This window comes from Podarcis gaigeae, assembly GCF_964106915.1.
Source record: "Podarcis gaigeae genome assembly, chromosome: 1".
Lineage (NCBI taxonomy): Eukaryota > Metazoa > Chordata > Lepidosauria > Squamata > Lacertidae > Podarcis > Podarcis gaigeae.
This window is the reverse complement of record NC_139678.1, coordinates 10,740,004-10,752,531: the sequence shown is the minus strand read 5'-3', so window position 1 is coordinate 10,752,531 and position 12,528 is coordinate 10,740,004. Positions and strand designations below refer to the sequence as shown.

General features: G+C 45.1%; 1 protein-coding gene across 1 annotated transcript in view; it reads right to left on the bottom strand.

Annotated features, from left to right (window-relative positions):
* Window positions 1-12,528, bottom strand: part of SYNE2 (spectrin repeat containing nuclear envelope protein 2) — a 256,016-nt gene that overhangs the window by 65,329 nt on the left and 178,159 nt on the right. Inside the window, exons 74-81 of the mRNA XM_083729549.1 lie at window positions 12,161-12,331; window positions 11,037-11,168; window positions 8,831-9,027; window positions 8,046-8,178; window positions 6,317-6,499; window positions 4,876-5,022; window positions 3,351-3,527; window positions 2,122-2,277 (exon numbers count right to left, since the gene is read on the bottom strand). Coding sequence (XP_083585675.1) covers window positions 2,122-2,277; window positions 3,351-3,527; window positions 4,876-5,022; window positions 6,317-6,499; window positions 8,046-8,178; window positions 8,831-9,027; window positions 11,037-11,168; window positions 12,161-12,331 — 1,296 coding nt within the window. The remainder of the gene's footprint in view (window positions 1-2,121; window positions 2,278-3,350; window positions 3,528-4,875; window positions 5,023-6,316; window positions 6,500-8,045; window positions 8,179-8,830; window positions 9,028-11,036; window positions 11,169-12,160; window positions 12,332-12,528) is intronic.

Genomic DNA, 12,528 nt, shown 5'->3' with positions numbered 1-12,528 from the left:
TCTCTCCCGTAGTGAGTGTACCTGCTCACTAAGAGAGTTCCAATCTGTCCTTTTATTTATTCACCACGCTTCTTGCTGGCGAGTTGGAATGAATCCCTCTTGTCCCTCAGCTTGGGGGGGGGGGGACGCGAAAAGGCTCCAGAGCGCTTTAGTAAAATAAAAAAAACACTGCGGGGAATAAATAGGAAAAACTACCCACTATTTTGCAACGGGAGAGAAAAGGGGTAACCATGGCAATAAAACAAAAACAAAAGACTTACCTAGGAGGGAAGGAATATCATTGCAAATGTGGCTTATCCTTATTGTCTGGGAAATAATAAGGGCTCATTTGGCTGACCAGTCCAAAATGCGCTCTTGGAACATTTTAGCCCTTGCAGACAAGTCCTCTAAACCTCAGTTAAGGAGGAATAAGAACAAATGAGCTGGACCCTTCCAGTCCAGCATCATGTTTTCAGTGGTCAACCAGATGCGTGTGGCAAACCCACAAGGAGGACCAGAGCACAAGATCGGCTTGTTGGCTCCCAGAAACTGGTATTCAGAAGCATTGCTTCCTGCGGCTGCGTAGCCATCACGGTTAGCCTTACCTCTCTCGCCCTGACCTAGCCACTGTGATCCATGCGACGGTCATCTCCAGACTTGATTACTGTAACTCACTCTACGTGGGGCTGCCCATGAGACAGACCCAGAAACTCCAGCGGGTGCAGAATGCATCAGTGAGACTCCTTACGGGGTCCTCGCCATGGGATCACATTCACCCAATGTTATACCAGCTGCACTGGCTCCCGGTGGAGTACAGGATCAGGTTTAAGGTGCTGGTTTTGACCTTTGAAGCCCTATACGGCCTAGGACCTTGTACCTATGGGACCGCCTCTCCTGGTATGTCCCACGGAGGACCTTACGGCCTTCAAACAAAAACATCTTGGAGGTCCCGGGCCACAGGGAGGTTAGGCTGGCCTCAACCAGAGCCAGGGCTTTTTCGGCCATGGCCCCAATCTGCAGGAACGCTCTGTCACAAGAGACCATGGTCCTGTGGGACTTGACATCTTTCCGCAGGGCCTGCAAGACAGAGCTCTTCTACCAGGCCTTTGGCTAAGGCACAGTCTGACCCCCTCCTTTGGTAATCCTCACAGAACTCTAGCCCAATGGTTGCCATTAATTTGATTTTGAACTGATTTTAGAATAAATTGATTTTAGAATGCTGTGTTACTTTTATTGTTTTTAGCCGCTCCGAGTCTGGCTTCAGCTGGGCAGGGCAGGGTTAGATAATTTGTTGTTGTTGTTGTTATTGCTAGAAGCCATTTCCCTAATCCACTTTAAAAGCCATTTAAAAGTTGGTGGCCATCACTGCCTCCTCTGGGAGCAAGTTCTATAGTTCAACTATGCGCTGCGTGAAAAAGGATTTTCTTTTATCTGTCTTGAACTTTCCAACGTTCAGTTTCACTGGATGCCCATGAGTGGTGAGAGAGTTCCATCATGTGAGGTTGCAGGGAACTAGGCAGAGGGCCTTCTTAGTGGTGGCGCCCGCCCTGTGGAACGCGCTCCCATCAGATGTCAAGGAAATAAACAACTTTCTGACTTTTAGAAGGCATCAGAAGGAGGCCCTGTTTAGGGATGTTTTTAATGTTTGATGTTTTATCATGTTTTTAATATTCTGTTGGGAGTCACCCAGAGTGGCTGGGGAAACCCAGCCCGATGGGCGTGGTATAAATAATGCAATTATTATTATAAATTATTACTCCTCACTTTTTCTCTAAAGTAAAAGATCCAACAACCCGTCTTCATGATTATTATTACTTATCATTCAACAGCAACAAGAATATTGATTTACAAGCCATCTTTCTGAACCAAGTCCACCCAGTGCGGATCGGAATAGGAACACAGAAATCTGAGCTTGCATCCCCACCCAGTCATGAAACACATTGTCCTAGGGCTAGTCACTATGATCTCTGGCTAACCTACCTCACAGGGCTGTTGTGAAAATAGCATGGGCAGGGGAGAGGAAGAACCATATACACTGCCCTGAGCAGTTTGGAAGGAAAGTGGGATTTTTTTGGATTTTTTAGGCAATAAATCATGTGAATCTGGAATTCCCAAATGCAATAACGAGAACAAATGTTTAACCTTGCAGTCTTGCGCCGTGTCCTGGGCAAGAATGGAACTTGCTGGCTTCCCTGCTCGCTTGAGTCTTCTGCTTTGTGCTTCTAGCCAGCTGCCCAGGGACTGGGCTTTGCTCTCCGTTTCACCTGCGGATTCCAAAATGTGCTCCAGCTCCTTTATCTGCAAAGATTCCAACGTGGAAATTTAAGGATGATTTGATTCGTAGAGGACAGAAAGGCATCTGGGGTTTTGCCTAAGCGTCTCCTCTCTGCTGATGGAAGGCACTTTGGCAGGGTGGATAAAAATCAATGATTAAAAATAGATAAATAAATAAATAAATCAGATTTTTTTTTAATTTAGATTGGATTTTTAAATAAAATGCTTTTGGAGGAAAAATCTTTCTAAACATATTTCTGTTTAAGTAACATTATAGTCCAAAGGCTATTCAACAGGGGAAAAAAGAATTTGTTTTAAGTTTTTCATGTGTGCTAAAACTCAGTCTACGGATTTTGTGTTTATTTAACCACATCAGTTAACAAACATGGATGCATACGCTATAATGTTATTGTTTTAGTTAAATAAATTGTTTAAGTTTGTTATTAAGGAAATGATTGTTTTTCTCCTTCCAATAAAGTACAGCAGAAAAGTTGTCCAAATATAGACCATTCACTCATAAATCCTCACAATAATTTCATCATTATCTATGTCAAAGAGAACAACTACCAGACTTTTAGAAGACATCTGAAGGCAGCCCTGTTTAGGGAAGCTTTTAATGTTTGATGTATTACAGTATTTTAATATTATTTTGGAAGCCGCCCAGATTATTATTATTATTATTACTTTCCAAACACACAGATATTGCTTGTTGCATAGATTGGCCTGGTGAAACTGCAGGCAGAGGTCCAAAACCTTTAATAGTTATGCAGTTAAAGACTTTTCAAATTCAGGTGCACCCATGTCCAGCTAGGTTATTTGGTACCTGAGGCAGAAAACCCCACAAGCACCTTTCCCCCCATCCTGCCAATAAAATACAAATAGGAGCACATTAAATAAACTATTTCCTGCCCTTTCAGGACACCCCAAAATCTGCTGTCTGAGGCAGCTATTTGACTGTCTAATGAAAGGGCTGGCCCTGCCTCACAGTGTTTCAGGGGTCTGCACTGGAGAGGAAGTTGTGTTAGACTTCTCCATGCGCCGCTCTGGATCCACAGGACTCATTCTCTGTGCAAAAGAACTGCAAAGGGCAAACAAACCTTTCCGCTCAGAGAGCCTCTCAACCGGTGCCACCGCAGATTCATTTCACCAAGACGCTCTGCAAACACCGTCCTCTCGTAACGCTTGTTCTTGACGTCGCATGTTGTCATCTGCAGCAGCGACTGGTTAACATAATCTACTACCCCCTGTTTGAAGTTCATTTCCATCTCGTACTCCTAGAAAAGTAAATACAACCCTGTTAGGAAAAGAAAAAGGGCATTTCCCACGCAGAAAACGCCATTACCACTTACTTTTATGGCATTTGAAATGTTGTTAAGGCATAGAACTATGACCCATAATCTCAGTGAATGTTTGTCCTTTGCTAACGCTTAAAAAGTGTGGGCTTGTAGGTTAATGCACTTGCTAGCTCGCTAATCCATCTGGGCAAAGATGGCATTTTCTTCTTGGCTTTCATATGCATGAGAATCTATCTTACTGCGCACTTAATGTGCATTTAGGGCTGCTCTGCTATGATGGAATGTTACTGCTGCCAAGTGCAGTCACAGGTGGCGGACAGTTGAAGAGCCTTGTATGGCATTGTGAAGTAAGTGGGGCAGGCGGTTGGAGACCCATTGCAAAAGCATTTCTGGGCAAAAAGTGGCACAATACCAATGGAAGAGCTGCAGCTTAGTGGCAGAGCATGCGCTCTGAATGCAGAAGGTCCCAGGTTCGATCCCTGGCATCTCCAGGCGGAGGTGGCAGTTTGAAAAAAGGCGAAAGCAGGAAGATGCCACAAGTGGAAGAAAGCAAGCCATCCTTGTGCGGTGGCCTTTATTCGTAAAATGCAAGGCACCCTTCACCTCAGGGGTTCAGCAAAGCTCTCCTTGTGCTCATGACAGGGCTCAGACAGCCAGACCCCAATTACCGTATTTTTCGCTCTATAAGACACACCTTTTCCCTCCTAAAAAGGGGAAATGTGTGCGCGTCTTATGGAGTGAATGCAGGCTGCGCAGCTTTTGCTGAAGCCAGCAGAGCAAGAGGGAGAGCTGCGCAGCGCCTCTTGTTGTGATGCCTTCACAGCGATGCACGGTGAGGGATGGAAGGGAGCGCTTATGGAGCCCCTTCCGTCCCTCATCCTGCTTCGCTGGGAAGCCAGCAGACCAAGAGGCCCTGCACAGCTCTCCCTCTTGCTCTGCTGGGTTACAGAGCCCCTTCCTTTCCTCCTCCCGCTTCGCTGAAGAGTGTCACTTTGTCTCGCCTGCCTCCTCCAATCCCCCCAGCAGGGACAACGCTGTTAGGTGGCCAGCAGATCCAGCTTCCCCAAAGGGGCGGATGGACTGGTGGCTCCTTAGCTTGATCCTCCTTCCTCTTCAACAACATTTGATTCAGAATATTTTTTTTTCTTGTTTTCCTCCTCTAAAAACTAGGTGTGTCTTATGGTTGGGTGTGTCTTACAGAGCGAAAAATACAGTATAGGGTGACTGGAAGAGGCCACACCAGGCAGATGTGATTTGGATTTTTGTATTCTTGTCTGGCAAAGCGAATCAGCTTCTAGGACTCTCATTCTTCTAGTGCCCTACTCACCTTGTACTTCTTAAGAAGGCCTTTCACTTGGCATGTGGGACTCTGAGCATTCACAGTAGCTTCGACTCTTCTTTCTTGCTCCATCTGGTTCATCCGGTCCATTAATTCTGCGATTGCCTCATGAGACGGCAGCTTTGCCATCTGTAGCTGGTCAGAAATGATGCAATAACAACAACAGTCATACTTAATACCCCATCCACCTGGCCCAGTCACTCTGGGTCTCTCTCGCTCTTTCTGTTTACAAGGAGGGGCTATGGATTCTTAAACTGTAGAAGACCCTTAACCAAAACCCAGACAAAACTAAATGGATTGGTTTGAGATACAAGGTCTACTGCTAATGGGAACTGGGCGTGGATAGGGGCAATGCATTGACGAACAGACTGAGGGAGGGAGGGATTGAGTCCTTTAATTAGCCGTTTCTTGACTGTATGTTTCAGTAGAGGCCCCCACAAGACAAAATGCTCCCCCCTGCAAACAAGCAAAAAATGAATTCCAGGCACATAGAAACCCAGCATTTCAGGGAGAAGGACTGTAGCCTAGCCTTCTCCCAAATATGTGCAGTTTTCTATGTGCAGGGATCAGGATGCAGGCATGGCCTTTCAGATTGCCTAGCAACATTCTCAATGAACAATCCCTAAGGCTCACACATTTTGAAGCAGGAACAAACTTTTTAAAAAATGCATGAGTTGGCAAGCGGGGACCACGTATAGGAAGAGCATGTACATTTTTAACTTTTAAAGGTAAAGGTAAAGGGACCCCTGACCATTAGGTCCAGTCGTGACCGACTCTGGGGTTGCAGCGCTCATCTCGCTTTACTGGCCGAGGGAGCCGGCGTACAGCTTCCGGGTCATGTGGCCAGCATGACTAAGCTGCTTCTGGCGAACCAGAGCAGTGCACGGAAACGCCGTTTACCTTCCTGCTGGAGTGGTACCTATTTATCTACTTGCACTTTGCCGTGCTTTCAAACTGCTAGGTTGGCAGGAGCAGCGACCAAGCAACGGGAGCTCACCCCGTTATGGCGATTCGAACCGCCAACCTTCTGATCAGCAAGTCCTAGGCTCTCTGGTTTAACCCACAGCTCCACCCGCGTCCCTTTTAAGTTTTAGGACAAGATTATTACTGCAAGTAAAAGCTGAAGGAGAGACATTGGGCTCTTTGCAGTACATTATTTCAGTGGGACTTCAGCACACATGCCTCCCACTTGTTTTGATGGACTGCATCCTTGAGTTATATATAAATGCTTGCAATCAGTGACACATACAGAAGGTTAAGGAGGCTGCCATAACAGTAGCGTTTAACACCTGGATTTTGCCTTGGTAAGAAGGCACTGAATGCAAGAATGATTGGGCCACATAATTCGACACTTTGCAATGAATACCCACAGCAGCCTATCGAGGTAGTTCAGGCCTGGAGGTTTTGGGATTCTGATTTGCTTTTTTACCTGGAGAAGCGTCTCCTGGATGCTTGGCAACTGAGCGATCAGGTCAGCCCATCTCTGGTCATACGTCGCCAAAGCTGACCGCAGCACTGCTGCATCGGATTGCTTAAGAATCAAGAGCTGATTGCCAGTGCTTACGACTGATGACTTCAAGGAAGATTTATCATCAACCTCTGTAGAAAATGCCTAGGAGTACAATTTCACATGGGCATGACTTTCAATGAAAGAAAATAAATGTACTGTGGGAAGGGGAAGAATAGCTACATTGGCTGCATTGCATCACGGAGCCGGTTTTAACTGAGAAAAGTTATTCTCTCTTTTTCACGCAAAACACTACCATAAATGGAGAATGACCACGATGTAGTTCACAGTGAGAGAACCAAATTACAGAGAATCAATCCTTGCTCGGACATTTCTCTTGCTAGGTGACCTTTAGCCTGGCACCATCTCTCCGTTTGGCCTACCATGCAGGGCAGATATACAGATAAAATGGGGAAACCAGATGTGTCGTTGTGTAGAGTCTGAATGGAACTTGACTGATACACAGAACTCAGAATCATCCAATGAGCTCGCGCTGTGGTTTGCTCCTCCCTTAACACCAAGCAAGCAAGACAAGACATCTTCAACTAATCACAGTTCCCTGTTGCATGTGAACTGGGGAACTATGGTTAGCAGCCTTGGGACAAGCCAGATGTGTCATTGTGTAGAGTCTGCCAGTTCCCTGGTATTTCTTTCCAGCTCTTTGAGCCAAGAGCATCAGCCCTTACTTCCTCCCCCTGGGCCGTTGATCAGATGGCCATTGGAATGTGGGAATGGACTTGCTCCTGGCTTCCCTGAGCTTTTCAGCTGCATCCCTGCTTTACTGACTTCCTCCATGAACAGAGGTGCCAGGGATCTGTTGCCCCACACATCACCCAATGTAAGCTACCCTGACCCTGGAGGGACAGTAGAAAAAAAACTTGACTGATACACAGAACTCAGAATCATCCAATGAGGTCGAGCTGTGGTTTGCTCCTCCCTTCACACTAAGCAAGCAAGACAAGACGTCTTCTACTAATCACAGTTCCCTGTTGCATGTGAACTGGGAAACTATAGTTAGCAGCCTTGGAACAAGCCAGGATATGAAGTCATCTAGGCGGTTTCATATCTTGGCTTGTTCTGAAACCACGTAAGATGCAACGGGAAATGACTTTCTGGCTTGTTTGCTTGCTTGCATGAAGAAAGGAGAGAGGCAGATGCACGTAGGGGTCTTAGTCTCATTCATATTTTGGCTTATTAGGCTGATACATGATTGTCTGAACGTGACCACTGAATGGCAGGGAAAAGAAAATGTTGAGTTTTTGAAGATGGCTTCAAAAAACAAGCATTAGATTAATTCCTAGATGAAATGCCAATTAAGTGTGGAAAACAAACAATAAGGAAAGTACTGTATTTTTCTGTGTACAAGACTAGGTTTTTCCCCTTTAAAATAATGTCCAAAAATAGGGGGCGTCTTATACACGGATAGTGTTTTTTCTTAAATCTGAGTCCCCCAAAATAGGGGGCACCTTATAGACGGAAAAATACGGTAAATATCCTTCAGGGGTAGGTTAGCCGCTATTTTAAGACAATGAGCATGGAATTATATGGAACTTTGGCTTGATTCAGCATGGCAACTTCTGTGTTTTAACAGTGCAAACAAATCTATGCATATCAATTCAGCTGTAAGCCACAAAAACACTGTTTGACTTACAATAAAGTCGCATATATTGTTTCTGACAGTGTTCAAGTCCTGGGAGGCATTGAGCGACTGCTCCTTCCAGTCACGAATGCGCTGCTGAGCAGACCCCAGCCAGATTTCCAGCTCCTTTGAATCCCTGTTGTAGCTGCGAAAAGAAAGCAAAGCTGGGATAATTCAAACTGAAATTCCCAGGTGTCAGAAAAGGTTATTTATGCATGCAACAACTGTGGCCCGTGTTTTGTTAGGTCAAAAATGGAAAATGAGCGAGGTCCCAACCAAAGAAGATTGGCAACTTAAGTTGACAGAATATGCACAAACTTAACCTATATGTTAAGGGAAGAAGAACATACGTTTAAAGAAGACTGGAAAACGTTTATTGAATATATGGAAAATAATTGTGTACAGCTGAAAACACTGGCAGCATTAAGATAAATTCAACAGTGTAAATAAGTTTTGATGGATGTAATAATGGAAAACCGATTGGTATTGTTTTTGTAAAATATGCGGATGTAAGATATGTAAAATGAACCATGGAAGGAAAAGAAGGGAAGTCATCGATATCTTAAGTATGTAAAATATTTATCTGAAAAGGTAAAACAGAAAATTTTATAAAAATCATATAAAAAAAGGTGTTTTTGTCCCTATGGAGTGAGTTATTCCTTCAGCTGGGCAGTCTTCTTTATGGCAGGTGAAGCCTGTGGGTGAGAATGATGTAAAATGCCCACTCCCCAAGTTCTTAGGGCTTACTGTGACCGTAAAATACTAGGCTGAGGAATGTGGGAAGGTACCGCACCTACCTGGACAAGAGTTTGAGCAAAGTTTCAAGTCTCTGTAGCTCATGGGCAACTCTTTTGGAAAGAGAGGCCCACTGGTCCTCCAGCTTCTCAATCTGGACCTGCAATTCAGGACAGCTCACGAGCCCCATCAGGTTCTTCCCTTCCTTCACTACCTGACAATACCCGGCCTGCTCTCCTTCCAATTTCATTTTGATTTGCTAAGAAAGAGCACAAAGATTATGCAGAGTTATAAGGAGACAGGGTGACAGGCTGTTGGCTTTAGTCTCAGGCTTGCCATTCGTTTTGGTAGGGAATAACAGAATTTATTATTATTATTATTATTATTATTATTATTATTATTATTATTATTTATTTGTACCCCGCCCATTCTGGCTAGGTTTCCCCAGCCACTCTGGGCGGCTTCCAACAAAGATTAAAAATACATTATAATATCACACAGTTTTCCACCAAAAACCTTCAGGGAATTGATACACCAAAGTTTTGACTGTGGCAAATTCATAGCATGGATATCAATTATATTTATCACCCCAATTGCTGGCTTCTGTGTTAATGAAGGGAAGAGCATGGTAGCTCAGTGGTAGAGCTTGCAGAAGATCCCAGGCTTGATCCCTGGCAACTCCAGGTTAGGACAGGGAATCTCTCCCTGGGAAACTTTGGAGAGCAGCTGACAGCATGCAACATGCTGCCTTGTGGAGGTCGTTGGACTGCAATGCCCATAACTCCCTGACAAGTTTCCCCATAGGCTGAGGAAGATGGGAGTTGTAGTCCAACAACATTCAGAGGGCAACACTACCCCAGAGCAGACAAAACTGAGCTAGATGAATGAATGGTCTGGTTTGTAAAGGGCAGCTTCCAATGTTCCTAAGGAAAGGGGCTTTGATTCCTTCCTGCATCACCCAGCCCTCTATGGTTCCTCAAACCATTCGTTCAAACCATTGTTGTTGTTTAGTCATTTAGTCGTGTCCGACTCTTCGTGAGCCCATGGACCAGAGAACGCCAGGCACTCCTGTCTTCCACTGCCTCCCGCAGTTTGTTCAAACTCATGCTGGTAGCTTTGAGAACACTGTCCAACCATCTTGTCCTCTGTCGTCCCCTTCTCCTTGTGCCCTCCATCTTTCCCAACATCAGGGTCTTTTCCAGGGAGTCTTCTCTTCTCATGAGGTGGCCAAAGTCTTGGAGCCTCAGCTTCAGGATCTGTCCTTCCAGTGAGCACTCAGGGCTGATTTCCTTCAGAATGGATTGGTTTGACCTTCTTGCAGTCCATGGGACTCTCAAGAGTCTCCTCCAGCACCAGAATTCAAAAGCATCAATTCGTCAGCGATCAGCCTTCTTTATGGTCCAGCTTTCACTTCCATACATCACTACTGGGAAAACCATGGCTTTTACTATACTGACCTTTGTTGGCGAGGTGATATCTCTACTTTTTAAGATGCTGTCTAGGTTTGCCATTGCTTTTCTCTCAAGAAGCAGGCGTCTTTTAATTTTGTGGCTGCTGTCACCATCTGCGGTGATCATGGAACCCAAGAAAGTAAAATCTCTCACTGCCTCTAATGGCTTATTTCCCCCTATTTTCCTCAGAGCCTTTTCTTTGCATTACCCACCTGCTTAATTTTCCTGGAAAAGGTTCTGAATGCCCCTCCTACTCTCCAACAGCTGATGCCTTCTTCATTCCAGCTTCCTGCTGGACATCTGGAAACTGAACCTCCCTGGAAGTAGGGGGCCAACCGCAGCTGGGTCCCCACAAAGCCCCACCGTTTTCTCACGCACCACCAAATCCTAATGAGCCTCTGCCTTAGGGCACTGCTATAATCCCAAGGGCTAGAAGGGTCACGTGGGCTGATGGGTCAGGGGAGGGGCCACGTGGTTGTGGGCGTGGCCAGAGCTGCGGGTGGGCGGTGCTTGGACTGGTGGCGCGTGGAACTGTTCACACGTTTATTCATTCACACTTGCACAGTGGGGGGAGGGTCCCTTCTCGACACACACCCTCTGCCATCCAGTTCACCAAACGTGGTTTACATGGGGAGAAAGGTGTGCGAGCTTCGAAGAGCACAGACCTGGCAGGGAGGCAGCAAAAGTGGAAAGTGGCAGCTGCATGGGGCACGCCAAAGGCCTCCAGAGGTTGCCCAAAATTTGACAGCGTGTTTCAGTCCATTGATGACAACAGGCGCAAGGCGGGTTACAAGATTCAGGGGGGACAGGCAAGTACCTGAAGAAGCTGAGTCCTTTCCATCAGCCTTTCTTCTGTCTCTTCCACCAAACCCACAGAAGGCACAGAGGAGGACAACGCCTCAAGTTTTTGGCAGAAAGACCCATAGCCGTCATCAAACGCTATCCAGTCCTAAGGGAGGAAATGCATTTTTAGCAGAACATGTTATATTTAGGTGTTTCCTAACACTATTGTGTAAGAACCATGTCTACCACAGACGTATTTCTTTTTTCTTTTAAAATAATTTTTATTGGTTTTTACTTACACAGTGGTACCTCAGGTTACATAAACTTCAGGTTAATTACGCTTCAGGTTACAGACTCTGCTAACCCAGAAATAGTACCTCAGGTTTAGATCTTTGCTTCAGGATGAGAACAGAAATCATGCTCTGGCAGCAGCAGGAGGCCCCATTAGCTACAGTGGGGCTTCAGGTTAAGAACAGCTTCAGGTCAAGTACGGACCTCTGGAACGAATTAAGTACTTAACCTTAGGTACCACTGTATTTTCTTTGTATAACATCATAACAACCTTTTTCCAAAAATAAAACATTTGGCTCCATGAGCCTGTGCCTTCCCTCCTCCCTGACTTATGGTTTTCAAACTTATTGCATTTTCCTGTATTTCTTATTCCTGCTAAATCTTATCCTTATATAATTCCTTGCTTAACTACAACAAGTAATAAAGTGATCCTTACAAAGCTCCCTGTAGCCCAACTAGCGATGCTAATTGTTTACAGTTGTCTTTCAAATATAAAATAAATTTGTTCCAATCTTTCTGGAAAGCCGGTCCTGCTGGTTCCGGATTTTTCCCATCAGTTTCGGCAAATCGGCATAGTCCATTAATTTCATCTGCCACTCTTCTTGGTAAATCTTCTTGCTTCCATCTTTGGGCTAATAACATTCTTGCCGCAGTTGTCGCATATAAAAACAACGTTTTATCTTGCTTATGTATATTTCTCCACCAACTATACCTAATAGGAAAGCTTCTGTTTTTTTTTAAAAAATGTGTATCTCAACATTTTTAAAAGTTCATTATATATCATTTCCCAGAAAGCTCTCACCTCTTTACATGACCACCTCATATGATAAAAGGTACAGACGTATTTCTACTCCACAGGCCCCTTACCTGTAACAGTCTTTCCAAATAGGCTCCGTGCTGGACTGCTTGCTGTTCCAAACATTGGTCTTCCTCTACCAGCTGACTCCATTCTTTCCCTCTCTCATGAAACGCTGAAGGTGACATCTTTTCGGAACACATCTGCACCAGCTGCCTGTGGGCCTTGTTGCAGAAAAAGCTCTGGATTTAAAAAGGAAAGCTGCACTGAGGATAAACCAATGGATTCACATTTTAAAGAAACAAAAAACTGTGTCCTTATAGGGGACTTTTCTCCCTTCTTGTTGCTGGTGCTGAAGGAGCAGACAGATAATCGGGCAGGAGGGAGGGGATTTGGAAGATGAGGGTTAGTTGGGCAGTGGGAGGACGTTTGGGCGTTT